General features: G+C 50.3%; 9 protein-coding genes across 9 annotated transcripts; 4 read left to right on the forward strand and 5 right to left on the reverse strand.

The window, feature by feature from the left end:
• Positions 1 to 2,751: 2,751 nt before the first annotated feature.
• On the reverse strand, positions 2,752 to 4,531 carry BDP55DRAFT_760078 (isocitrate dehydrogenase subunit 1; the record flags this gene model as incomplete). The annotated part of the gene is made up of 3 exons (XM_060580839.1): positions 2,752 to 3,089; positions 3,147 to 4,156; positions 4,499 to 4,531. 3 exons carry the CDS (start codon positions 4,529 to 4,531, stop codon positions 3,005 to 3,007), a joined length of 1,128 nt encoding a protein of 375 aa, XP_060433317.1. The 3' UTR covers positions 2,752 to 3,004.
• Positions 4,532 to 5,721: 1,190 nt separating this feature from the next.
• Positions 5,722 to 7,005, reverse strand: BDP55DRAFT_628926 (uncharacterized protein; the record flags this gene model as incomplete). The annotated part of the gene is made up of 4 exons (XM_060571956.1): positions 5,722 to 5,825; positions 5,889 to 6,365; positions 6,460 to 6,656; positions 6,719 to 7,005. 4 exons carry the CDS (start codon positions 7,003 to 7,005, stop codon positions 5,722 to 5,724), a joined length of 1,065 nt encoding a protein of 354 aa, XP_060433318.1.
• A 3,585-nt stretch (positions 7,006 to 10,590) lies between these two features.
• On the reverse strand, positions 10,591 to 11,814 carry BDP55DRAFT_691720 (methyltransferase domain-containing protein; the record flags this gene model as incomplete). The annotated part of the gene is made up of 1 exon (XM_060577016.1): positions 10,591 to 11,814. One exon carries the CDS (start codon positions 11,812 to 11,814, stop codon positions 10,591 to 10,593), a length of 1,224 nt encoding a protein of 407 aa, XP_060433319.1.
• Positions 11,815 to 12,350: 536 nt separating this feature from the next.
• Positions 12,351 to 12,833, forward strand: BDP55DRAFT_412529 (uncharacterized protein). Its single transcript, XM_060567381.1, has one exon. It carries the CDS (start codon positions 12,444 to 12,446, stop codon positions 12,714 to 12,716), a length of 273 nt encoding a protein of 90 aa, XP_060433320.1. The 5' UTR covers positions 12,351 to 12,443; the 3' UTR covers positions 12,717 to 12,833.
• A 2,832-nt stretch (positions 12,834 to 15,665) lies between these two features.
• On the reverse strand, positions 15,666 to 16,096 carry BDP55DRAFT_628928 (uncharacterized protein; the record flags this gene model as incomplete). Its single annotated transcript, XM_060571957.1, has 2 exons — positions 15,666 to 15,983; positions 16,082 to 16,096. The coding sequence occupies 2 exons, from the start codon at positions 16,094 to 16,096 to the stop codon at positions 15,666 to 15,668; spliced, it is 333 nt and encodes a 110-aa protein (XP_060433321.1).
• Positions 16,097 to 17,512: 1,416 nt separating this feature from the next.
• BDP55DRAFT_653650 (uncharacterized protein) lies at positions 17,513 to 18,302 on the forward strand. Its single transcript, XM_060574205.1, has 2 exons — positions 17,513 to 17,811; positions 17,983 to 18,302. The coding sequence occupies exons 1-2, from the start codon at positions 17,754 to 17,756 to the stop codon at positions 18,273 to 18,275; spliced, it is 351 nt and encodes a 116-aa protein (XP_060433322.1). The 5' UTR covers positions 17,513 to 17,753; the 3' UTR covers positions 18,276 to 18,302.
• A 175-nt stretch (positions 18,303 to 18,477) lies between these two features.
• Positions 18,478 to 20,304, forward strand: BDP55DRAFT_653651 (aldo/keto reductase). Its single transcript, XM_060574206.1, has 4 exons — positions 18,478 to 19,013; positions 19,087 to 19,264; positions 19,330 to 19,740; positions 19,799 to 20,304. Exons 1-4 carry the CDS (start codon positions 18,849 to 18,851, stop codon positions 20,128 to 20,130), a joined length of 1,086 nt encoding a protein of 361 aa, XP_060433323.1. The 5' UTR covers positions 18,478 to 18,848; the 3' UTR covers positions 20,131 to 20,304.
• An 838-nt stretch (positions 20,305 to 21,142) lies between these two features.
• On the forward strand, positions 21,143 to 23,005 carry BDP55DRAFT_545859 (carboxylesterase; the record flags this gene model as incomplete). The annotated part of the gene is made up of 3 exons (XM_060568607.1): positions 21,143 to 21,837; positions 21,902 to 22,163; positions 22,220 to 23,005. The coding sequence occupies 3 exons, from the start codon at positions 21,143 to 21,145 to the stop codon at positions 23,003 to 23,005; spliced, it is 1,743 nt and encodes a 580-aa protein (XP_060433324.1).
• Positions 23,006 to 23,576: 571 nt separating this feature from the next.
• Positions 23,577 to 24,723, reverse strand: BDP55DRAFT_691723 (pectate lyase; the record flags this gene model as incomplete). The annotated part of the gene is made up of 3 exons (XM_060577017.1): positions 23,577 to 23,713; positions 23,779 to 24,184; positions 24,256 to 24,723. The coding sequence occupies 3 exons, from the start codon at positions 24,721 to 24,723 to the stop codon at positions 23,577 to 23,579; spliced, it is 1,011 nt and encodes a 336-aa protein (XP_060433325.1).
• Positions 24,724 to 26,032: the final 1,309 nt, after the last annotated feature.

A 26,032-nucleotide genomic window follows, 5' to 3' on the forward strand; every position in this document is an offset into this window, starting at 1 on the left:
GAGACAGTTGGAATCAACACATGCTGATTCGTCGCTTGCCAACTTTCGAAAGCCCCGACGATCCAACCAGCATGCGACAAAAAGAGGTGAAAGGGGGAAACTATTGATGCCGGCTTAATAAGTTGGGAGATCCTTGCGAGCCTGCGTGTTCTCTTGGCCTCTTGAGCGGTTGGCAGCTGACTCTTGCATAGATATATGTACTCGCCGAGGGCGAACGCGGGTTCTTGCTGCTCGAGGCCTGGTCTGCGAGACGGGTATTTGCTGCATCGTCACTCCAAGATGCACACGCAATGCAGGCTCTGTTCAAGATGTGAAATCTCAAGAGGTTCGGAAACTCAACCCATATGTCTCGACTCGCGATTGGTGGGGATATGTGCTCTCCGCTCCCTCTTTGTGCGACGATGCAGTTCCTCCACGCAGCGAGGCTTTCTTCTCAGGGGCGGGTGTGACTGGGCGTTGCAGATGATACTTCCTTGCGGCCTTGCTAGGATGGTCTGCGAGATGTGGATTCTGGATACCGACATATCGCACGCTCATGGGGCCGGGGGTGTTGGTTCCTATGATTCTGTCTCTGATCCGGCGGAGCATCTGCGATCGATCGTACAGAGATCTGCCAGAGGACCCAGAATTACGGCCGTCGTTGATTCCCGAAAATCGCTTACACAAATTGGGTGGCTGAAACTCGGCCAATGGAGACTTGTGTAGTTGACTTCCACGGCCCTTGTCTGATACATCATGCCGCCGACGCGGCGCTTCGAGATAGTGAGGGTTGTTTTTCGAGCGCAGAGCTGAGGCGGGTTGGAGGCGAATGCGATTGTTTTTTTCTTTGGCGACTGTATTTCTGCCGGGGATCCTTCACTACCGGGTGAGGAAATTCAGAGGTATGTGATATAATTGAGTCAATGATGGCGTCGGTTTTGAGAAACTCGTGCAAGACTGAATTAGAGTTGTAAGAGGTACTGAAGTACCCTCTTAAGCCAAAGAGAAATCTAGAGTCGCACGAGAAAAGGGGCAACTCGTCAGAGATGACATGCTGTCTCAACGTCGACTCCTCTTAAGATCGGGTGTCTCTCTCCTAGCACTTCACACCCCCTGTTTCCGCCCCGACGTGGTGGCGTAGGGGTAGATGCAGAACCGCAGATGGTCATCAGAGATTACTGAACCTGCCGGGGTGAGATGTGACACGAGACACTCTGAGCGTAATCTGGTTCTCCCAAGGAGCCGGGCTACTAGATCGGTCGTGTATGAGTAACTTTCAGTCTCTTCCAAGACGGCTGATCGTCAGACCTGAGCTGTTATTTTTGGGTCCGTAATTAAGGTTTTTAGACATGAGATGTGTAGACTATCGATCTTGTCCTCGTTGACCAAATAGGGAAGTTGTACGTACGGAATTTATTAGGCTTTGGATAATAGGCACATAGGCTGTGTCTGTAGTCTATTGAGAATGCTGCGCAAGAGCTGAATGAATACACTACGTAGCTGATCTAGTTTGCTCCTGTGAAGGAGTCATCGGTACCAGCGTCCGTGTAGAGATTTTCAACAACTAGAAGCCTGTTTGCCCCCCCCCCCCCCCCCCAAAAAAAAAAACGTGACAACCAGAGCTACGGTTAGCCATGTTCGTCGCTTTCTCTGCCGTAAGCTAAAACCAACATCACCATATCATCTTTCAAAGTCAGAGGTTTGTCAATTCACGCCAGGATCTAGCTAGTATTAACAATCGGTACTTTTGCTTCAGTCTTAGTGTCGATACTGCCAGTAGCAGACCAAATCAAGCCAATAGGGGCAAGGAAGTGTCTTTCGAAAAACCTCAGTGAAATTGATTGTACAAGAGCAGCAGGAAACGTCCGAGTGAATAGAGTCTTGAGCTGAAAACCGGCGCCCATTGGGCTTGTTGTCCGGATTGATTTCTCTCACATAATTTTAGCAATTCCGGTTGAGCCTCTCATTCACTTGACAATACCTTACCTTCTTGATAGCAGCTAAGGTCTCCCGCAAGTCAACTGAAGTGACGATTGCACGCAAGCCAAACCACAAACTTGCGCTAGATACTCTCACTTTCGCGACGCTAGACGTGCAACTCTACCGACCAGATTGCTTCCGAAGACCTCTTCACTTTTGCAAGACCAATAAAGCAGAGCAACTTGCAAGTTGTCTCTCATCCCGAATTGCCCCACATTCTTCACTCTTAGGTTCACTAAGCCTGAAGAAAGCGCATCGAAAAGGCTTAACCTCGGCAAATCCGAACAGCCCGCCACCAAGCGGCCGAGACATCGGCGGCCGAGCATGATCTCGGATTGCCGATGTTATCCGAGTTAGCACGCCGCCAGCCCTCCGAGCCGAAGCCAGACGCACCTCCGAGGACGTACACGTAGCGGGGCTATTGATTCGCTGCTACAGTATGCATGTGCCCCACGTAAGAGGCGAGGCTGAGGAAACTCGATGGACATTGATGCGATTTATGTCGTTTCGTTCGGCGCAAGGCTATGTATACTCCGAGCAACGTCGGTGATAGTGTATGCCTGCTCACGATGCGAAACTGAATTGAGGGGGCACGAGTCGCCGAATGGGAACGCAAGCATTCGTCATCAATGGATAACGAACTATATCTGGAATTCGGGGGAAGTGTCATGACTAACATATAAAAGAGAGCTCGCAGGGCAAGTAGATCTCAGTAAGGGATTGTTCAAACAACGAAAAAGGAACTCATATGCTTTGCGTGACTCCTATGCTACGTACAACTGGTACAACTACAATCTCCCAGCAAGACCGAGCCTTCCTCCCAGTGTCCAAAACAGAAATCTATTCCTCCGCTTATTTATGCAATTCAGCCGCGTTGGTGGTATCTATCTCCGTCCCAGTCTCGCCTCATTTCGAGTCTAATCGCATTGTCGGGGGGAAAAGGTAGGTAAATAGGGGGTCGTTTTGAGGAAGGTGGGAAGCCGCCCACTGTGGTTGGTTTATCGTATAGCTACAGGGATGGTGGTGTATGGTTTTGTAGCTATATTTACAAGGTGTCCATCTTGTCGAGGATGGCCTTGGTGAACTGGTGGGTGGTGGCCTCACCGCCCATGTCACGGGTGCGGACCTGGCTGTTGGGTTGTTAGCAGCTATCCTCATTTCCGCCCAGGAGATACGAAAGAACTTACCCCTCGGCGATGACGCCGTAGATGGCCTGGGAGATGCGGTTGGCGTGGTCATCGAGACCAAGGTGACGGAGAAGCATGGCACCGGACAGGATCAAGGCAGTGGGGTTAGCCTGGTCCTTGCCCTTGATGTCGAGACCGACGTGACGGCAACCGGGCTCGAAGACGGCAACGTCACGGCCCATGTTGCAGCCGGGAACGATACCAGCACCACCGACGAGGGCAGCGCCAATGTTGGACAGAATGCCACCGTACAAGTTAGGCATGACCATGACGTCGAACTGCTGTGGCTTGCTGACAGCCTGCATGGAGGCGTTGTCGACAATCATGTCGTTGACCTCGAGGGTGGGGTAGTCGTTGGCGACGCGGTGGAAGGTGGAGCGGAAGAGACCGTCGGCCAACTTCATGATGTTGGCCTTGTGGATGCAGGTGACCTTCTTGCGGTTGTTGGCCAGGGCGAAGTTGAAGGCGAACTTGGCGATGCGCTCAGACTTGGCGCGGGTGATGATCTTGAGGGACTCGACGACACCGGGAACGGACTGGTGCTCGAGGCCAGAGTACTCACCCTCAGTGTTCTCACGGATGATGGCGAGATCGACACCCTCGTGGCGGGTCTGGTAGCCGGGGATGTTCTTGATGAGGGAGATGGAGGCGTAGATGTCGAGCTCTTGGCGCATGGCGACGTTGAAAGACTGGTGGCCGGAGCGCTCAATGGGGGTGTGCAGGATACCCTTGAGGCCGAGCTTGTTGCGGCGGAGGGAGGCGACGGACTCGCGGAAGAGATCCTCGGTCTTCTCGGGGGTTGTGGTGTTGAGACCAGAAACCTCGACCTGCTCCCACTCAATGGGAACGTTGTCGGCCTTGAAGATGGTCTTGACGCTCTCGGCGACCTCGGCACCGATACCGTCACCAGGGATCAACGTGACCGTGTACTTGCCGCCAAACTTGGTGGGCTTGAAGATGTCAGAGCCGACCGTGGCGTAGGCGCGCGCGGGCTGCGCGGTGCGCAGAATCTGCGTGGAGGAGAATTATTAGCCATTTGTCCGTGGGTTATCGTGGCATATCTGGCTGCATGTGTGGCCATCTGCTAGTGGCCGTGTATACTGTGTGCCTGCTAATGTGTCTGTTTCTCGCGTATTCCTTTCATATTCCTTCATCCAAATCGCTATGGTCGTGTTGTCTGCGTTATCTGCTGGGTCGTGATTTGGTATGTTGTTGTTGTTGTTTCTCCCCCTCTTACATCGCAGCCTTCCCTCTGCAATCACGATGCACAGACACACCAAGACAAAAAACCACGTCGCGGGTGGCACAACAGGAAAGGGACTCAATTGGAAGTTGTCATGGAATCAACGTACCTGCGCAGTGCGGGCGGATCCTCGGGAAAGCATCGTGACGGTCGTGGGTGCCTCGTGAGGATATTCGCGGAGCAATAGATGTTGTTCGGGATCGGAGGAGTTGGAGAGTGGAAGAATTCAGAAAAAAGAGTGGAATTCAAGAGAGGCAGAGTTACTGGCTGTCAAATGCCGCAAGAGCAAGGTACCACGGCGACAGACGGGACGGTAACTGGGAACGGTACACGGTCAAAGTACAGACCGAAGGTGGCAGGCACTGAGGCAGGCTTTTTTTCCTGCTCTTTTTCGGCTGGCGCTGGCCGTCGTTCTTTCCGTCCTCTCTCCAACGCCTTCGCAGGTGGGGCATCCTGGGGATTCCGTAAGTGGCTGGTCTCCAATTCTCTGCCATTCCCAGCAGTCTGAATGGCTGAGATGGACAGAAAGACCCGCTTTATTCTTTTCCGGGCGGTCGGAAGAATGGAGGACGACATCCGCGGGAAAGAGAGACTGCGCTGCTCGTGCCTGCTTCAATGTTCAGCCAGTGCTGTCACTCGGGAAGGGAAGGAACCAAACGTGGGGCACCTTGCTCTTTTCGGTTTTAGCGCTTCTTTTCTCTTTCTTCGCGGTTGAGCCTCGGATCTGGACTCATAGCATCCCACGACGTCACGTGTCTCAAGTCAATTGTCACTAGCTCAACCTCATCTATAGTTACTGAACTCATCTTGACCTCTCACTGAGTGCTCATGTGGGACCTCATGTATTGATTTGAGGCTTCATCTCATCATTCATCATAGGCCTCATACGGGCGTTTTCGGTCAACGTCGGCTATCAGACGTCTTCAGTGAGCCGCGCCCGCCCATTCCTTCTGGAGAAATCCCCGCCAGCCCACCTCTCCACTCCTTTGGTGCGACCGCCAAGTCGGTCTTAGACCTCCCTGGCCGTATTTGCGATGCTGCGACTTCTTTCGGCCGAGCGCGCGACCTTCACTCACGACAATACGGATGACTGCAGACGAATAACATCAATTGTGACCTCGACAAGAACAATTCGAGCTTATTGGTGATTGAATTCCGTCGATTTCAGAAAAAGGATGTAGCATACGGCCAGCAGACTTAATCAGAGGTGGCTAAGACCGCGAAATTGCGGAGGCATCCTCGCAACATCGCAAAGGCTAGCCCAGCCAGACTCACATTCTCAATGAGTGTAGGACCCATATAAGGGAAGCGAATACAGCACTATTCGACAGCTTACCCCATGATTTCTATCCCATTGTAACCAGATGGTTCGATTCCCCATTCGAAACAGTCTGCCCACAATCGTCCTCCCTCGCTCTTACCCAGAGGAGCTCCGCCTATGATGGATCACAGTATCAGCCAATGTGTAGTCTTCGCTATCGCGCGCACAGTGTACTCACAGTTCATATTCTGGATAGCCAAGATGCGCTGCTGGCAGAGCTGCGGGGTGAGTCCGCTCGTCTCGTCCTCCACGATCGACTGGACGGTTTTGCCCACAGGACAAGCAATGGTATCATTCTTCGGCTTGATCCAGAAGTGAATCATGCCGACATCGTACAGCCTGGTCCTGTTCCTAGGATCGTCAACCTGGCGGTTGTAACTCGTGAAGTAGTGTCCGTCTTTTCCAAGCTCATACACGTCCTTGACGAACTGAGCGGCCCCCTTCCCTCTGATCGTCGCGATGGTGTTGTCGCAGAAATCTTTGACAATTGCGTTCGTGGGTAGGTATGTCGGCCGTTCGTCTTTGGCATTCCAGCATTCTCCTCTTCCGTGCTCCAGCACCGGTTGTTCTTGGTACAGATACGTGAACTTTGCTATTCCGCAGCCTTGGTAGTTCATGCTGATCTTTTCCTTCATCCAGAACTCCTCGCCGCGGCCTATCGAGTCACCGTCAGAAATGTAGCTCATCTAGGTGACGACCTGGAGCTGTAGTAAGACCTGAAGTAAGCTGATGGGGCCGAATTCACTTACACGGACCCGCGTTGCGCAAAATGCTAAAGACTTGCACGCAGCTTCCTTCACAATTTCCACCCGTGTCTACCCAATCGAAGGTGACTTTTCTAGCTCTGTCTATTCTCCCCTGGTTACCACCAAAGACACCAGTCCATGGCCCGTCTGCCCAACCCCCTCCCATGTTGTCAATTGTGCCACACATCTTGTTGAGTAAACTACGGCATGTTTGCTTTAGCATGCTCATTCAGCACTGTGAGAAGAAGACAGGATATCTTACGGCCACCAATTATAATAGTAGACTTGCCATTTGTCAGGGCAGGTGATGTTGTAGACGGGAGGGTCATTCAAGTCTGAGAGCGTAAGTTCGTTCATTCCCAACATACCGGCTCCACCGTTCTTTTCGACATAAGCATCGATGTCCTCTTGTGTGAAGGTGTAGGTCTTGATCGGAGCCGCGGGCTTTGCGGTCTTGGGGAGATCGACCTCGACAACGTTCGTTGGGGATGCTAGGGCGATGCCGAACACAGTGGCGAACGCCCAGAGGAGGCTCACGATGGTCAGCATCGTGGAAGGAGACAGGGAAAGGGCGTAATGAAAATCGTAATGCCGAGGATGAAAAAGGCCTTGAGAATGATGATCTGGCGGATGTGATGAATCTTCGTGGCTGAGAGGCAGAAGGATGGAGATCGTGAGAAAATTGGTCTTGCTAATGCCCCTTTTATTTCCACTCGTCTCTCGAAGCCCTGGGCGATGCTTCAACGTTTTCAACCGTCGTCAATCATCGTGCGTTCGGGAATTATCGTAGCTGATGATATGTGTGACTACCAAAACGCTGGACATGATAACGAAGTTCCTCGAGGTGGCGAAAATGAACTACTCCAATCGCGATACCATCTTCTGCCTCTTGAAAGTTTGTGTGACCTTCGAAAGAGAATCCAATAGGAATGTCTGCCTCTCATTCCGTGCCGTTATAGTGTAACCGCAAACACGGCTCTCGTCTATAGCCCAAAACATCTCATCTCTTGGTCAGACTCGAAATCGCACAATCGACTCTAATGAGATGGACATTTATGATATTGAAGCGATGTGGAGGCAAACATGCAATTTCCAGTATTCAGCTGACCTCAACTAGGACAGCCAACACACAGCCACACCATGAGTTACGGCATGATACTATCTGCCATCCAAAATGCGGGAGCCTACATACGTGCGAAGATCACCCCAGCAAAGCCAGATCTGGAACAGATGGCCGCTTGGGATTCTCGAGCCGGGCCGTCACATCATTGAACTCATGCGTGGAGCCCGACTGGATAAATGCACAGTCATCGTTCCAGATCCAAGGTTCCTTCCCGGGTCCCTCAGGTAAGTAATGGGATTTAAAGTTCCCGCTCACCTTCCTATGGGATCAAGTGGAGCTCAAGGCAATCATGCGGGAAGACCCCTCGACTGAGACGATATGGCCTACACCAAATGTTACAAGAGGCGTGCAAAACCAGTTTTCCAACGGAATCGTCATACAGCGTACAATTACTACCTCCGAAGCCACCACCGATACTTAAGACACGACAGGCTGTATTGCGAGAACGAGATGGCAGTGTTGTAGATATGCCAAAGCAGCATGGTCATCGTGATATCAGGCAACCATTTCCCATGATCCCACGTTGGTCTCATGTCGTGATATTCGTCGTTCTGGAGGCGACGAGTCGGAAAAGTCCCATCCTCTGCTTCGCCTATCTCTGGCTGGGAGGCGAGTATTCTTAGGCGACCGCAAAAGCATACTGTCGCATCTGTGTATCCTAAATCAGGCACCGCAGGAACTATTCAATAATTCTGATCTAAGATGGATGGTCAGTTGTATTCTAAGCGACCGTCTTCGTCCCGGGTACCGGCAGGAGCCCGTCGCGTCACCGCCGTACGCTGAAATACCCGGCCTTTTCTCCGCGTGGCAACACTAAGCCTTCTCGACCGGCAAAGCGAGTCGATAACGTACCACCTGACTGGAACATTTTTCGTGTACTAATGATTGATGTGTTCTTCCATAGATGGGGCTGCGGAAATTGGACTTTCAAGCGACAGTTGCAGAGGAAACCCTCAAAGTACGCTTGCGATCTACCGCATACTGATGAAATGAAACCATCGAGATCCACTACCAGGTTGGCTCATGAAAGAGACGAGATGTAGACGTACTTAGCACGGCGCCGGCTTGCCTCACACCTGGGTTTCCGGGCTGTACCCAAGGGGAGTCTGCTACACTTACATCATGATTAACTAAATAGAGGGCAACCTGACATAATAGTGCCGGACTCCAGGCTGTGCGTGTATAATAACTTTTGTGCTCAGTCGAGACTTTCCGATGTACGCTGAGTCTTTATGAGTCGTTCATTGAGTTGAACCCGGTAGCTACGAGTTCAGTGGTATCTACCTAAGTAGACATCTACAAGTGGTCAAACACTTCCATCCTTGGGGTCACGGGGGTCAGGATTGACTCCGACTGGCTTCAGTTCTTGGGAAATTGTGTTACTGGAAGTATTGACCAACCAGGCCAGGAGTCATGCGTGTGACTTCTATCCCTTTGGCTGACTCACACAACAAATGTCAAATATTCATCCGGCTGCTCTGGTGTTGACTTTGAACTATAGACTCTTGCAATGATAGCTGTAACAAAATGGGAGATCCTATTGACGAATGCCGTGACAAAATACTTAACCAAGGTATTGGGCAGTTACTCTTCACCGTTGGATCACGTATTGAGCTAAAGGAGCCTAATCTGTGTTGCAGCAACAGTCACTGGGCATCTGTCTGAAGAATGTACTCTAAGTCTAGATAAGCTACTGACCGATCATTGCGATGTGACTCAGCATCAACTTCTTCCCTGCCCTTGAAGGATATCTAGAATAACAGAGTGACACAAAATGACACAAGAAGTCATTGCACGTATCATACTTCGTTCATCTGCTAGAGTTCTTATGGGTGAAGAGGTTAGCAGAGTTGATAAATGGGTGCAAGCGTCTGCTGAGTATACCGAAGCAACCTTCTGTCGTCTGGCAACTAGGTTACTACCCTCGGTGGTTTCGACCTTATCTCCACTGGTTTCTACCGTCCTGCAAAAACGTTCGAAGCTGACTGAGCGACTGCCGAAAGGTGTTGATGCCTCACATTGCTTACCGAGAAGCCAGGAAAGCCGACGGCGAGGACTTTGGCGATTCATTTGAGTGGTTTGACCAAGTTCATAGTTCAAATTATGATCTCGCTACAGGATAAGTCAACAACTTACCCTCATATTGGTGGCAATCCATACCACGAGCGATCTCTTCATGATAGACCTCGCTCTAAGTCCGGAGCCTTAATAAACCTTGCGTGGGGAGTTGGTCCAAGTTCTGAGTGTTGAAGGATTAAGAAAGACCGCTTTTTCGAATTTGAAACCCATGTACAGCGTGATAAAAGAGCCTCAACGTCCGAAGCCCATGTTGTTGTGTACTCGGTAAATAAAGCTCGGTTCCCTACTCTTGCTGGGAGAACTTGGCTAACCTCCAACGTTAGGCAACCTGGCGCCGTCTTGCTACCGCGAACATCACTCTTTCCAACGAAAGTGTGATGCATAAGAGTCAAAAGGTCATTCGCAATAACAACCATATCTGGGGCGAGAATTTGTATCATAATCCTATCGAATATGATGGCCTAGGGTTGCTTCAACATGCCGGGGACAGATGACGAGAAATACACTCATCTCGTCAGTACCAGCATCAAACACCTTGGGTTCGGGCATGACAGAAATACTTGTCCCGGGTGATAGTTGACGGCTTAAAGCTGATGGCTTACATTAATACGACTGGAAGCTATCTGATGGGCATAAGCCTGAGATCACCGGGCTTGGGATGGCTCTACTTCCTGACAGAGGTGTGAGAATTTTTGTTCACCGGCTCCAAAAGAGCTTGATCTTGAATCCATCACATCGTAGATGTCACGAGCTTGCAAGTGGGACATCTTGGTGGACGCTCAAAGACTGGATATATATGGCGCTTTTTTGTGGAGGTCATTGCTAGTCAAGCCAGTCACTCGTTTATATTATGTACAGTTGTGAAACCTATGCAATGTACCGCCATGCCTTTGGACATATATCCAGATTCCCTAAACACCGCGGAAAGGCAATTACTGCTTCTGCGCAATGATTCTATAACTCGTCGTCACCAGCCGCATGGTGTCCATCTTAACAAAGGCCTGCCCATCCAGACAAAGCCGATTGATCAGCGTCTTGAAGTGGGGCGGCAGCAGGTGAACCTTGACCAGCCCAAGAATGACCTGCCGCAGACTGCGGAAGTAGACATCAGCCTTGTCGATAAGCGGCGCCTGCAATTCATCTATGCTCGCGTTGTCGGACCTCAGAATGGAGAGCCCGGCGTCTGTCAAGGCTTTTTCGAAAGTTTCGGGCGTCGGGGTCCCCACAGCTCCGATCAGCGGCTTTGTCCGCCGCATCAGCTCCGCATGCTCCGGGTTCGTCGCATCGTATGCCGGCAGGCTAACCCAATCCAGCAACGAAATCTTGGCACCAGGCTTGAGGATGCGGCGCAGCTCGCTGAATAGTTTCGGGAGGTCTTTGCACAGGCTGAGTGCCTGGATCTGGTAGAATGCGTCGAAGGAGTTATCCTCGAACGGTAGCGGCAGCTCGTTCATGTCTTGGATTGTGAAGCTGTTTTGCAAGCCCATCTGCGCGGTGAATTCCCTGGCCTGGGCGACCTGGTTCGGGTCGATGTTGAGACCGGTTACCACGGCACCGGTTACGGCCGCCATGTGGGCCGCGACTCTTCCGCGACCGCATCCGAGATCTAGAACCTTGTCTCCGGGCTTCAGACCAATGTCACGGGCGATGGACTCCTCGTACAACATCTGGTTGTCGAGAACGGACGCCTTCTTGTCCATCAAAGGTGGGATGTACATCTTCTCCACATCGCCCAGCGCGCAGAGGTGATTCAAGACTCCGTAGTAAGCCTGCAAGCAGTCGCCAACTTTAGCATTGTAATCTGGGCCGAGCGTCTTGATCATTTGCTCTTCATCTGCCCAGTCGAGGCTATAAATGACGTAGGACGCCATAAAATCGTCGACTTGTTTCGGCGTCAAGTCAAGGAGGTACTTGAACGACTTCCAGAACGTCTTGGAGCGCTTGGGCGATGCTGTGCGATTAATCTCATGTTTTGCGCTGTTGTTGCTGTGGCTGCGGCCGAGATGCAGACCATGCTTCTTTTTCCACGATGCCTGAGCGGCGGGCTTCAATGTTGAGACGTCATCTGAGGTCTCACTGGGACGGGGGCTCGTATCACCGACGTGAGGTATTGTTGGCGCCGATGGCGGTTGCGCAATCGCTGCCGCTGCTGACATAATTGCCGGTGGAATGATAGATGACGTGCGAGTGTAAGAGATTAAGGGGGTTGTGTTATATCCGTGGGTGAGAGGTAAGAAAGCCAACGGGAGAAGGAGAGTCGAGAGAGGTAAGAAAACAAACAAGCTGGGTATCACAGTGTACACTCAAGAAATGATGAAGAGGCCAAGGGGAATAGGTGATGGGCGAGCCAAAGTCCTTTATACACAGTACTCTAATTTTCTTTACTCACTTGTTTGGGATCGATCAATCATCTGTGACCAAGATGGCAAACCACACCCAGTCAAAGAACGAGAAAGATCTGACAAAGCCGCAAACCGGATTGCTTTCTAATCTCTCGTGCCGCTGCTCGGGATGGACGGAGGTATGTCCGATGATTCCGACTGGGTCCAACAATCACCAGACCACTAAAAAAGGACGGGAGCTCCAGCGCTGGGACTAGCAGCCAGCCCATCATCAGCTAATAACACAAGGGGCAGGAACAGCAGCGCCTTCGAAGGTCCCGAGCACATCAAGATAGAGGGAGAGAGAGCAGAAAAACCCGCCGGGAGCGGACGCAGCGGACGGACTGGATCCCTGGATCCCTGGCTTACGCGCTGAGTCACCTCCGGGGCCACCTGATTATTCGATGAAGAACCTGTCCACCAGGCTCCGGTCCTGCCTGTCCTTGTCTGGACTCTACCGCCTTGTAAGAACGTCCGCCCTGCGGTCTACGCCGCCGTTGCATTGCGTTTTACGCCTCTATCCTTTGCCCTTGTCCATTGGCTCCTCTGTCCCGCTGTTTTCCATTCGTTGCGCGTGTGCGTTCGCAGCATTTCGACGTCATTATGGCGCTCTCTGCATGGCTTTTAAAATTTCGTTGTTCTCTTTACCGGCTTACTCCCGGTGGATTACTAGGTAGCCAAGCCCCCCCCCATTTGGCCACATTTAAGACCACTTAATTAAGCACACCCGGCATGGCACGCGGATACCGCGTTCGTCGCGATAGGGCTGATGTGGCTGGAGCTGTGTGGTTAAAGCGGACATGACGCGCCGGCGGTCATGGCGGCCGCTTGTGTTTCGCCATGTGTGGCTCAGCTATTGCTTCAAAGTGCGGTTACGTCGGGGACTCATCACCAGCGGAGAGATGTGATGAATGGATGGATTGTCAATAATACGAAACCACTTCATTGGACCAGAGAGAGTCTGTAATTTGGATCAGGATCCCTTAAGCTTTTTCTTGCTATCCGTAGTTACACTCTATTATCCGACCGTCGTCACTTTCGTCTTCTCAAACTACACATGGCCTCAGCTTGGCATCGGGCACTGCCTTGCTCTCATGAGCCGCAATCCGGCCTGGACCGGTCCGCATATTGCTGCAGCCCATAAGATTATTCACAGCATGCATTGTTCCTTCCAGGGCCTGGCTCGACCCATCTGTTCGATCATCAGACGTTCGTGGTAGACTTGCTAAGGTTTTTGGCGGCTGCCTCTTCATTTTATGTGGTCATACGTATCCTGGAATGGCGCGGCCTGTCTCAATGATACTTGCTGGAGTCCAAGCTCAAAGTCAACTCAACTCATCGCCTTTCAAGATCGGTTGAGGTACCCAATCATGGCTATCGCCGGTTCTGAATTTCGGTTCGCCACTTCACTGCGATATCTGACCTTGCTTGCGGGTAGTTGTTCATACGGTTGGTGCAAGGACATACAAACAAGATATTCAATCAAGGACTAACAGCCAATTATTGATTTGAGAACCCATTCAGCGTGCCGGAGTTACGACCAGGCACCTTAGTCGAGGCCTTAGGCATCTCCTGACAGGATATGCGCATGGCCTTTGGCCTATTATGTCTCGATACAATACTTGAATCAGCAGTGGTCTCAACTTCCACCTTTGGGTAATTCGCTAGAAAAACCCCTTCTTATCAATCTCTGCAATTCTCGATCGACTCGAATGAATTGATAATCAAGGTATTAATATGACATTATGACCGGTTTACTGTTTAGAAAGCCTTGAAAATAGGTGCTCACGAAAGATTGCCGCAGTTCTGCGGAAGAGTCTTTTAATAATTTTCGAAAGGCAGACAATCAGCAAAAAAGCATTGTATCTAGAGCCAGAAGTGCCCTTCCAAGATGAATCTAGAGATCTGAAGCGGCTACTCACCTTTTGCTTGCCCTCCGAAACCTTATCTATACATAGCCAAGATGCAAACATATTCCAGGGATCAATGTCAATGAAGCTCTTCGACTTATCCGACTGATGACTTATTTGTGACTATTCTTTTGCTGTGATGAGGAAAGTACATTCGTGTGTTGATCAACAACTATGATACATGTAGCGATTGGCAACTTGAAACTTCAGAGATGACCTTCACAAGTACTGCAGCACATCGTTGAAGGTGACGGAATCTGATGGCACGAGCGTCAAATCGTCCTTCAATCCGACTCATAATCAAATGCCTTGGGGTCGGCGCCACAGCCAGTCTTCATATTACTACAACGTTTGCTGCATGACGTTAGGTTAGAAGCCTACTCTATTTAAAGTTTGGTTCACGAGCTCTTGGGGTGTGGCACCACCCCCAATCTGCCTGAGCTCAGTGGCTCAAGTCACGCTGGTATTGTAAACAGTATACAGATAAAACTTGATTGATCATATGATGTAGTTATCCTACAGGAATAACACCCAACCCCGATCCAGGGGGCAAGACTGGCTCTCTGGCAAACTCAACTGTACTTGTACTACAGTGCTCTCCTCAAGTAGCAAAAAACGACGCGTGTAGACAAGCGCAGGCGCAGAAGATAGCTATTTTGCCTAGTCAACCGCCCAATTGGCCGGATGCGTAGTCGATATCACAATCTTTCGCAAGCACCGTAACCCTATTGGAAACTTTTGCTGGTTTCCTGGTACAGAGTTTAAGAATATATGTAGGAAGCCATACCTGCAGCGATGGTTTGGCCGCTTGGCGCATTAAGACTGTTCAATTACCTTGAGGTTTCATTAGGCTCCCATGTGACCATCGCTGGGTCTAACACACACTCAGTTAAAATAAGATTTGTATCAAATGCATGTGAAGAAAGCAGTGACTTGCCGAGTCAATCAGGGACCGTGTTTCTGATAACTCTTTCTCCCATTTATGTCCCCAGTTTTGGTGAACGAAGTCAGATAAGACCTTGCGTTCCCCCATCTCGATTTCCTATCAAAGGAAATTCTTAGGAACTCTATGATCAGTTTTGGTCTTGTCTTCGATAATGCTCGTATATGCTTCAGGTAAGGGCCCTGAACCCGATGCTGGTACCAATCGCAATGAGCGTAAAGCACAATCTTCTTAAGCTGAGGAGCCCAGCTTGAGTGTCTCATCACCTCGTCAAAGAATGTTTCATGCACGAAGACTTTATTGTTATCAGCTACGGTGGCGATCTCTAGTGCTTCGGTCATGGACAATGTTGGCAGAACGCAATCAAGGATCTGTGACCCAGCTGGGTGGTTGCTGGCAATGTGGTAGAACGAAGATTCGGGGACGCTGCCGCCAACTTCACGATGTCATCATCCATCAAGGCTTTGGCGTGGTTGTCAGGATGGAAGCTGTCGTCTAAGAACAGGAGTTCGAAGTGCCACAGGTTGCGACAGACTTTGGTAAAAGAGACAAGCTCGTCGATTATTTTGCTGCAGATAAGATCAGCTGGTGCTATTCAATAGAGTCTGGCGGATCGGAAATTGTGAAGGTAAAATTGATGGCCGACTTCTGCTGTCACCGAACTGGCTGAGAGTACACGAACTACACATCAGGACATGTCGACTTAAGGTGTCAGATGCGTCTCAATTCCACAGACGATCTGTCTTGTCGACAATCCCAGAAAGTCCAGATGATTATTCATCCAATCCTGATAAGATAATCTTAGTACCCTTCTCAATGTCGGGGCGCCTGATGCGTTTCAACGGCTGGATTGTTGATGTCTTTGGTTTCGGCGGCTGGGGACCAGACGGAATAGCGACTGTCTGAGGCAGTTGAGCAGGCAAGACCACTTCGTCCGTCGTTACCAGGTCGACGACTAAGGTTTCTTCTTCGAGTAGACGCTTCGAGTCCATCAACGATGATGGCATCGAAGAAGCTGGTGACGTGGCTAACTGTGAGGTTGGCGAGGGTTCGGCATGCTGAGGTGCTTCTGGCGTCTTTGGTGCCTTTGGCTAGACTCTGATAGCACGGGCTAGAGCTTCGTTCCCGTCTACCCTTCCGAAAAAGCCGGCAAGGGAGCCAGATTCTTCGCTGTGGAGGACTTTTCTACCCGAATTGGAGACATTTTGGCCGATAAAGCTTGAAATCACAAAGCAAAAGTCACGGTTAGTGATGAAGACGGAAAATGTAGAAAGAGCAATTTATTATTGCTCAAATCATCAAGGTCAACTCCATTCTAGTGCCCTGACTCTGGTCGGCTCGTTGCCAGTAGCCAGTTGCTGCCTAGTACAAAGCCACAGCCCCGCCAAATAATCATGCCACTGTATTAGGCCGCAGTGTCGGGCATACGAAAGTCTATTATAACAGGAACGGCTCTGGCAACAGATCTCTAGCACAGGCTACTTCTCCGACAATGCCAAATTTGAGCTCACGACCAGCCCTGTTCAGAGTAACTTGACCATGTTCGCCCTGTCTCAGTCACTGATTCAGAAAAGAATGTTTTATAACTTTGGCGTCCACGAGAGAACGGACCCGCCTCCTAGATTTGATAGGTTTAGTATGACGGAAAGTGTTTTTTATGGGGTTCAATGCACATCCTGGCTACTGACAACTATCAGTGGCAACGATCCAATTAGGCCCTAAGTACAATGGCGAGCTCTTGCCGTTTGAAGTTTAACATGGCTTTGCGTGCGATTAGTAGTGAATTTGGGCAAAATCGAGCCCTAAATGTCGAGGCCTGCGATGCTCTCCACGCTACACTTTGTGTCATGTTCAAGTTTGTATCTCCGCCTCGTTTAGTGGACCTCGCTGCTGCCCCGAGGCGAAGAGTAGATCCCATCACTTGGACTGACCAAGTCTGCAGACATGGAAGTGACCTGGATTACTCACACGCAGCTGGCATTGATTGGGCTCTCCGTTAGTGGCGTTAATGCGAATCTTGGTCGTAGTAAAGGCTGGGGCGCAACAAGTTATTCAACTTCAGCTGGTGCACTGTTTGGTAGAATCCATATTCTGACATACAACGCTGATGAGATGATACTCGCTGTAGAAGTCCTTGTCCACACTACCCGCATGTGCTCGGTCGCTTAGTTATTTGCAGGCACGATGCTCGACGGAGCTGTCCGAATGCTGCCGTTTCGAGGTGGAACAGCCCCTGATTACTGAAACAGCGTACCTTCAATGAGCACCAGAGCTAATTTGCGAGTTTTATTCAGACGGCCCAATGAAAATATTAAAGACTCTGTGACAGGCAGATCATAGCATGTTATCTTAACGACGATCAAACTGACCTACAACATCGCGCGGATCGCTCCAAACCCCGCAAGACAACTACGTACATTACGGGGCAACGTGTCAGACAAGTCACTGAACCCTTTAACGATACCGAATACGTAAAATAGGGCTAAACATTCCGTTGACAACGATCGCGCCGAGCAAAAATGGGATGACAGACTAGGATCTCCTGATTCATGACTTGGGGCAATCTCAACTTTGCACAGGTTTTGGAACATCGATGTACTCTTCCTCCGGCCAAGGGGCTACAAGACTCGACTGAAAGGCAAGCTCAGCGTCACAAAGTTAAATATGTCCACCACTTCTCTCGTGCATCTAAGCTGATTTGCTTTTCGGCTGCCATTCATCTCATTATAAGTCTGTCTGGTACGGATCCTCACTATCAACTATCTACGCATCAACATCTCTCACGCCGTCGCGGAACTACTTACTATATCCTTCAAAATCAAACACCCGACCATCTTGCCCTCCCTTTTGTGCGCCTCAAAATGCAGCTCACTACTCTGACAGCTTGCCTGGCGCTTCTCGTCAGCCCGGTATTTTCTCGTGAGTACTCAGTTTTCCACAGGGCCGGAGCAAGTGTCCTGGTTTTATCATGACTTGTTCGAATAGGGCAGGCCGTTTGGTTTCCTTGTATTATCCAATCACACAGGCGGTCAAAGATACACGAATTAATGAGATGAAATGAAGACACAACTAACGACATTGAACATCTAGAAAGTTGTAACAACGGCCGAGGATTTTGCAAAGGCGGACGATGCGAGCCAAATAACGACCCGAGCGGCGCTGGCCCGTTTGTTGGTAACTTCAAGGAATGTCAGACCGGAAACGGACGGTCTCAAGTCGACGATTTCATTTTGGGCGGCGGTAATCAGGATGCTCAAGTCAACGCCGGTGCTGCATGCAATAACGGCAGAGGAACTTGCAGCGCTCGCGGTGCATGCGAACCTAATAACGACCCCAGCGGCGCTGGACCGTTTGTGGGCACTTTTGAGGAGTGTTTTAGTTAGAGATGGTGAATATCATATTCAATACAAGCAACCCTTTAGATTTAGTTGACAACTTTCAACACCAATGGCAGCCCCAAGTGAGATAGATGCGACATCGTGTCATCAGTCTTCATGATGGGCGGCGGAGTTTATATGTCCTAAGTCCGGTTCCAGATCAGGGGCAGAGGAGCTTACTCCAGGACCATTCATCCAAAGCAAACCCCTTGTATGAATGACTACAGCTCAAGCTCAGCTTAAGAGCTAATTCCGAATCGTAAATGCACTGATGGTCAGCAAGCTTTACCAACAGTTGGTGGACTTTTGAGGTAGGCCAGTGATCAGCGCAGTGCGGGGTAGCTCCTCGCCTCTCGGTTCCATCACCGACCCGCGCTGTGACCCCTCCAAAGTATGTCGCGATCGGGCTTGATGACGTTTACGCTGTCGAGGTAGCTTCTAACTATTTAGGCCGTCTCTTTGCCATTTTGACCATTCCCACTTCTCACAGGAAGTCAATTAACTGCTAGCCGGCCTCAGCAGATTACGTTCGCTCTTCTCAACGTCTTGTTCAACAATTATCCAGCACAACTCGCGACCATGGCATCTAAGGAGCTACCCGCACGTCTCAAGGAAGGCATCGAGAGCACCAAGGTCGAATACCGCCAGCTCGGAAAGTCCGGACTGCGTGTTTCAGTTCCCATCTTTGGCTGCATGAGTTTTGGAGACTCACGCACCATCGGCTGGGCTCTGAATGAGGAAGAGGTATATCAGATTCAACATTTGTTTGAATACTGCGTGGTAAATGAGCGACATCACTAAGACTATATCTATTCAGGCACTTCCTCTCCTGAAGGCCGCTTACGATAAGGGGTTGAACACGTGGGATACCGCGAACGTGTACTCCAATGGAGCTTCGGAGCGAACGATTGGCAAAGCACTTAAGAAATACAACATCCCCCGTGAGAAGGTGGTCATCTTGACCAAGTGTTTCTTTGCTGTCGGCGAAGAGCCAGGTATGTTGTCACAGTCAGTCGCGTCTTTCATGAGTCGGGTTACTAACGACTTTCGTACTCTGCAGAGACTCGCCACTTCAACTTCCGCGAGGAGATTAACAAGTCCAAGGACTACCAGAACCAATGGGGTTTGTCCAGAGCTTCTATCTTTAACCAGGTAGACGCTTCGTTGCAGAGACTGGACACTCCGTACATCGACCTCCTCCAGATTCACCGATTCGACCCCAGGACACCCGTAGAAGAGACGATGAAGGCGCTGCACGATTTGGTGCAGACAGGGAAGGTCCGCTACATCGGTGCCAGCAGCATGTGGGGTACCCAATTTGCCCAGATGCAGTTCACTGCCGAGAAGAACGGCTGGACAAAATTTGTGAGCATGCAGAATCAGTATAATTTGTTATATCGCGAAGAAGAAAGGGAGATGAACCGATTCTGTGACTCCACTGGAGTTGGACTCATCCCGTGGGCACCTCTTTGTAAGTGAATGGGCCTCAAATTCGGCTTCGGCACATGCTAATCGGTGTATTCAATTAGGCCGTGGTCACTTGGCCCGACCCCCGAAGGACTTCGGCTCCACTTCTCGTAGCAAGACCGAGAAGGAGGGTCAGCCCGGAAGCCATGGAACGGTGGAGCCGGACCTCACCATCATCAAGCGAGTTCAGGAGATCGCGGAGAAGCGGGATTGGCCCATGTCCCACGTGGCTCTTGCATGGATCAATAAACGAATCACGAGCCCTATTATTGGCTTCAGCAGCGTCGAGAGAATTGATCAGGCAATCACTGCCGACGGCAAGGTCTTGACCGACGAGGAGGAAAAGTACCTTGAGGAACTGTATCAGCCCAAGGCCATCTCGGGTCATGCGTAATTAAGCCACGCGGGGAAGGATCTAGCTACTTAGCCTTTGAATAACAAAGTAGAGCCAATCGGATCTTTTCATGAGCCTTCTTGAATATGTCTGTATAGTATCAATAGTATACAAGATAGCTAGCATCTCCCTGGAAGTTGGCAAAGATTGACTCTTCTAAGACATCCACGAGGCTTCAGTCAAGATATTAAAGGTCCCCGATACCTGCCTCCCAACACTGCCTTGATATACGGAGCCGAACACGAACTCGGAAGTATGAAGATTCGGACCCCAGATTGGCTGAAGCTGTTTCCGTCTGATCTTCCTCAAATCCTCCGCAACACAGACCGTCGCAGAACATGGCCTTTTCCCTGATTCGGCGACGGGACAATAACCAACACTATCGAACCCAACCGATGTAGCCATCTCAGGTCGATTTTAACTCTTGTTCCTCTTTTTCCCCGCTTGACTTACACAATCCATCCTTCCAGGGTCGTACCTCAAGTCACAGCCGTCTGAAAGCATAATCGCATGACACCTGCCGACCCATCATATGCGATCTCGCTGCCGAGGGTGGAATGCAACGTGCCCCCACTCGTAGGACCGGGATACCAGGAAGGCTCCTTACTGAAGTTCTCTAGAGACTTTTCTAACAGCCAACGACCTTGACAAGTCGTCAAAATATAGGAACACTTCCATTTTGGGCCATGCGATGCGAGGAATCATCCATGATATCCGCCATGTCGCTACCTCCAGCGCGGCGCTACCTGGTTCATCTGTAATTAAGCTCATTGTACAAACCCAGACGACAGTAATGAGGTCGTAGTTCCTTGATCGTAATGAGGTCATTGCCTTTCCATCAGTTCCGAAGACGAGCCCCAGTCGGAATGAGTCTTGCATCATATATCGATCTCTGGCCCCGGCCATGACCCAGCCTGTTTGGCCTATTTGGGATGGTGATCGTATGTTGGTGGAACGTCGAGAACAAGGAATCGAGCAGCTATCGACTTTTTCAAATTGTTGCTACCTCATCATGATTTTCTCGACGCTGGTCTTCGTCTCTCTATTTGCTCAAATATGGGCTGCACCGCAGAAAGGGGGCGGCGGAACCCCCCGAGTCACCATCAAAGCGCCTCAAGCGAACCTGAAAGGCACTACGAAAGGATTTCTCGGAGCCAAGGCTGGTGAAGTTGAATCATTCAATGGAATCCCCTATGCCAAACCTCCCATTGGGGAGTTGAGGTTCAAGCCACCCGTACGCCTTATCGAAGCCATGGGCGAAGTCGATGCTACCACGGAACAACCAGAGTCGTGCCCGCAATTCATCCTACAGCCTGACTTTGGCTCGCCGCTCATCCCTCCAGATCTTCTCGACAAGGTCCTCAATCTCCCTATTCTCAAGAACCTGGCTGTTGGGCAAGAAGACTGTCTTTCTATTAATGTGCAACGCCCCGCCGGAACAAAAGAGGGAGACAAGCTACCGGTGATGTATTGGATCTTTGGCGGCGGCTTTGAATTAGGCAGCACTTCTATGTACAACGGAGCTGGTCTTGTCGCAGAAGGAATGTCCACAGGCAAGCCATTTGTTTTCGTGGCAGTCAACTACCGTGTAGGTGCTTGGGGATTCATGCCGGGGAAGGACCTGATGCAGGAAGGGAGCTCTAATGCTGGTCTTCTGGACCAAAGAATGGGGCTTGAATGGGTCCAGGACAACATCGCCAGCTTTGGGTAAGCCCTCGAGTTTTCCAAGGCACGAAGGCGAATGAAAAAATGCTAATTGCGCGTCTCTCAGTGGCGACCCGGATAAGGTTACTCTGTGGGGAGAGTCGGCCGGTGCTATATCGATCTTCAGCCAACTGAACCTCTACAACGGAAACATTACACGGAATGGGAAGGCTCTTTTCCGCGGCGCCATAATGAACTCCGGATCGGCTGTTCCGACAGATCCAATGGACTCTCCGAAAGCCACAAAGGTCTATGACACGGTCCTTTCCGCGGCCGGGTGTGCTGGGGCAGTTGATCGATTGAAGTGCTTGCGAGACCTTTCATACGACGTGAGCCTATCGATCTGTCTATGTTGCTAGACGTGGATTCTAATGTGTATGGATAGGACATGCGGAAAGCCGCCAACTCCGTACCTGGCCTTCTGAGTTATAGCTCAGTTGCTCTTTCGTATCTTCCAAGACCCGATGGAAAGAACATCGTATCGAGTCCGGAGGTATTCGCGACTTCTGGAAAGTTACCCAAGGTTCCCTTCATCCTCGGCGACCAAGAAGACGAAGGCACCCTTTTTGCACTGTTCCAACCGAACATCACTAGGACTCGAGAAGTTGAAGGCTATCTTAGTGAACTCTACTTCAACAATGCCTCTCCACAACAGATTAAGGAACTAGTAGGTACTTACGGCCCCCGCCCTTCTGAAGGATCACCATTCAGGACCGCAGGATTCAACGAAGTCCGACCGCAGTTCAAGCGGCTAGCTGCTATCCTAGGTGACACAGTCTTTACCCTCACCCGTCGAGCCGTATTCAACATCTCCCAAACTGTTCAACCCGAAGTCAACACCTGGAGCTACCTTGCCAGTTACGACTATGGCACGCCTGTTCTTGGCACGTTCCACGGATCGGACCTCCTCCAGGTATTCTACGGAATCAAGCCAAACTACGCTGCTTCGGCGACGCGGGCGTACTACTTCAACTTTGCTTACAATCTGGACCCCAACGACTCCTCTGGCGGCACGGGGAAAGCAAAGGTGAAGTTGATTGACTGGCCCAAGTGGAGAGACGGGAACAAAATGATGCACATGATGGCGAATAACGCGGATTTGATAGATGATGATTTCCGGCAGGACAGCTTCAACTACTTGTTGAATAATGTGGAAAAGTTGCGTTTCTAGTCTTATAGGAGACAGATTAGTTTGAAATTGGACTTGAAGCTGGCTTCTATAGACTATGGTCTCGTCATGTCGAGGTCAGGGTTGAGGAGACATAGTCTGTCGTAGGGACACCAGTGGTGTTCGTTTCATGCGTATCTACGTCGCCGTTCTTGCCAAATGATACTCACGAAAATGGTTCTCCTCCATAATTCCATGCCGATTATCATTTCAAGAGAGTGCGTAAAGTTGCACTGGCCACGCCCATAACCGGTATTAGTGCGGCCGGTGTGGTGGTCATCCGACATGATGATAACTTGCAATGACACAAATGTCCACCTAGGCTCAAAGCAGTCCATTGATGCGATTTGTCCCACAAGACTCCATTTGAGTATGAAAATGGCTGTTCTATTACTAGGTAGGTAGCTTATAGTGATTTGGTGGGATCCTTGTACCAAAAGAAAAACTTCCAAGAACGGTGTCAAGAACGAGCCACACATAATGTTTACAGCGAGGAATATGAAGAGTGATCTGATTCTGTTAAATCTTCTATCTGCCTGTAATATCTGCACTCTATGACAGTGGGTCCAACATTTCAGATCCGGCCAATTCCTACGCCAAGTCTGACGATAGGTGCTACCAAAGGCAAAGGAGTGAGCTTGAACTTGTAGGGCGCCTTGTAAAAGTCGCCCTTTTGGGTGATATTGACACCAGCTTTTCCCCAGTCGTTGGCTATCGTCTTATCAGCATGGTTCTCGTGCAATTTCTATTTAAATCAGGAAGAAGCATTCACTTACGAGCACCAAGATTAGCAAAGCCGTCCAATTCCTCATCACCACAGACACAGGTATTCGGCGAATCATCGGGGATGACGAGACCATATGTGCTGAGCGCCTCACGCGTGTTTCCACGGAAGACATTACCCTCGACGAGAACCTGGTTGTCGGAGCGAGAGTGGATTGCCTGGTAGAGGAAGTCTTCGTAGAGGTTATTGTAGATATGCTGGTGCCCGAAGCGACCGGCGGGCCCGCGAGTGCCTTCGTTTTTCCAGTAATTGTGGTGGTAGGTAACGTGAAGATGGCCAAAGTCTAGGTCGCGGAATGTCGCATCGTTGCCGATGAGGGATGATTTCCAGTGGTCATGGAAGTAGTTCCAGGAGACAGTGATCCAGTCTGAAGCACGGATGATGTCAACCTGGCCGTCCTGTTCGATTGAGGTCAGTAACGTTTCCAATCAAGTATCCCCCATGATTTGAGGAAGACGTTTCCACAAACATAGAAGTCTGGGCCTTTGGTGATATCTGAGGTGAATTCGTTGTGGTCCACCCAGACCCTGGTAGAGTTCCGGATCGTGATGCAGTCATTGTCCAAGATATGACTGATCTTCAGATTCTGCAAGATGACATTGGTCGCATTGTAGACATTGACGCCCTTGCCGGTAATGTGTGCTGTGTTCTTGTAGCCAACCAAGCTCTTGTTGGATCCGACATTGAGGCGTGCAGGCAAAACGAACTCGCCCTTGAGGACCACGATCTTGGGATCACTGCCAGCCACCGCGGTCTGGAGCTCAGGAACGCTGGAGACCGTTACAGTTGGGCCTCCTTTGCCTCCTGTGGTCTTGCCGAGTGGGTTGTCTTTGGCGAAGCCTTCGACTTCCCAAGAGGCGAGACCGAGCCAGTCGAGGGGATTGGCTGTGGTCAAGCCTACGAAGGCGCAGAGAATTACCGAGACGTTGACTCTCATAATGACAGCTGTCTTGAGATCGAACCGAGGTCAAAGAAGAGGGATAGGGAACCACACAGAGGCGTAATTGACCAGTACTGACGACAGACTACCACATCTACAAGAACAGCTCATTGACTTGAAGGCTGGTGCCCGGTCCTACTTATAGACAATCCTTCATAGCTTGAGCTTTGCGCTCATAGCTTGATGGAAATCAATGCTCCTTCATGCCCCGAACCGAGCTTCGAGCCAGGTCCCAAGCTACTGGATCTGCAGCTATTCCGTGATTCTATTCACGCCATGAACATTTCCTACGAGCATGCGGAGAACCCTGCCTGCCTTGCAGAAATTGCAGAAGCCATCACCAATGATAGGCATTTAAGATACCAGGTCGAGAGTCTTGGCTCAGCCACAGCACCACGGAAACACTACGCCAAGATCCGGCTAACGATGGCGCTCATCTGCCAGTGGTGGAAAATGGACACTCCGGACCAAGATGGGATGCGGCAGGAATGGCACGGGATGATACAGAGTAATTGCCAGTTGGGAAAGACAAGATGTTGGACGCAGCCAAGCATGATCATTGCGACTAGAAATCTAGCGAAATGGAGAGCATTTTGCCTGATGTTGTGGTGCGTGATGGGGGGTACTAGAGGGTGCCTGCAGGTTGCAAGGACCTGTCGTGGATGCACTTGGCTGATATTAAAGCCTAATCTATGGAAATTGGGGTACAAAGTGTTCGGTTGCAACAAAAGCACCTGGCAATGGTTTCCCTGGAAATAAGCTTATGGGCTTCCCGGAAGTCAAATAGAAAGTTTATTCGGGCTCGAACCAGAAAACACGTCAACGGGCTCACTTTCTTTGTATCAAGATGTCAATTGTGAAGAGAAAGCAACGATGTATCAATTGGAAGCTTTCAAGGGTACTGTAACATCCAGGGCAATCTTCGCATCTTGTTATCCGATGTCTCATGCCCAGGTTTTAGAATATTAATACTTTCAGGGCTACAAAATTATTGTTACCCCTCACGAAATGTACATAACATTGCCCACATATGCGATGCCGCGACGCCCAGGGTTGAATCAGCCTGTGAAATCAATGAATCCGGCGCCGAGTCTCATTCGAGAACGCTCTCAGTCTCAATCGTCCTGTATTCTCTTTGACTCGGAGGCGTTCGGAATCCCCAGCCACGCGGAGCCCATGTCCAGATTCTTCCATGAACCACGTTGTCAAGTGACACTGCATCTCATCAGCCGATTTCTCTTATTCACGTGCTCATTGTTTCAGGAAGTGGGTCAAGTCTTTCTCTAGTCTGACTGAGCTCAGAGCT

The sequence above is a fragment of the Colletotrichum godetiae genome, assembly GCF_030913485.1.
Source record: "Colletotrichum godetiae strain CBS 193.32 chromosome Unknown BDP55scaffold_8, whole genome shotgun sequence".
In the NCBI taxonomy this organism is placed as follows: domain Eukaryota; kingdom Fungi; phylum Ascomycota; class Sordariomycetes; order Glomerellales; family Glomerellaceae; genus Colletotrichum; species Colletotrichum godetiae.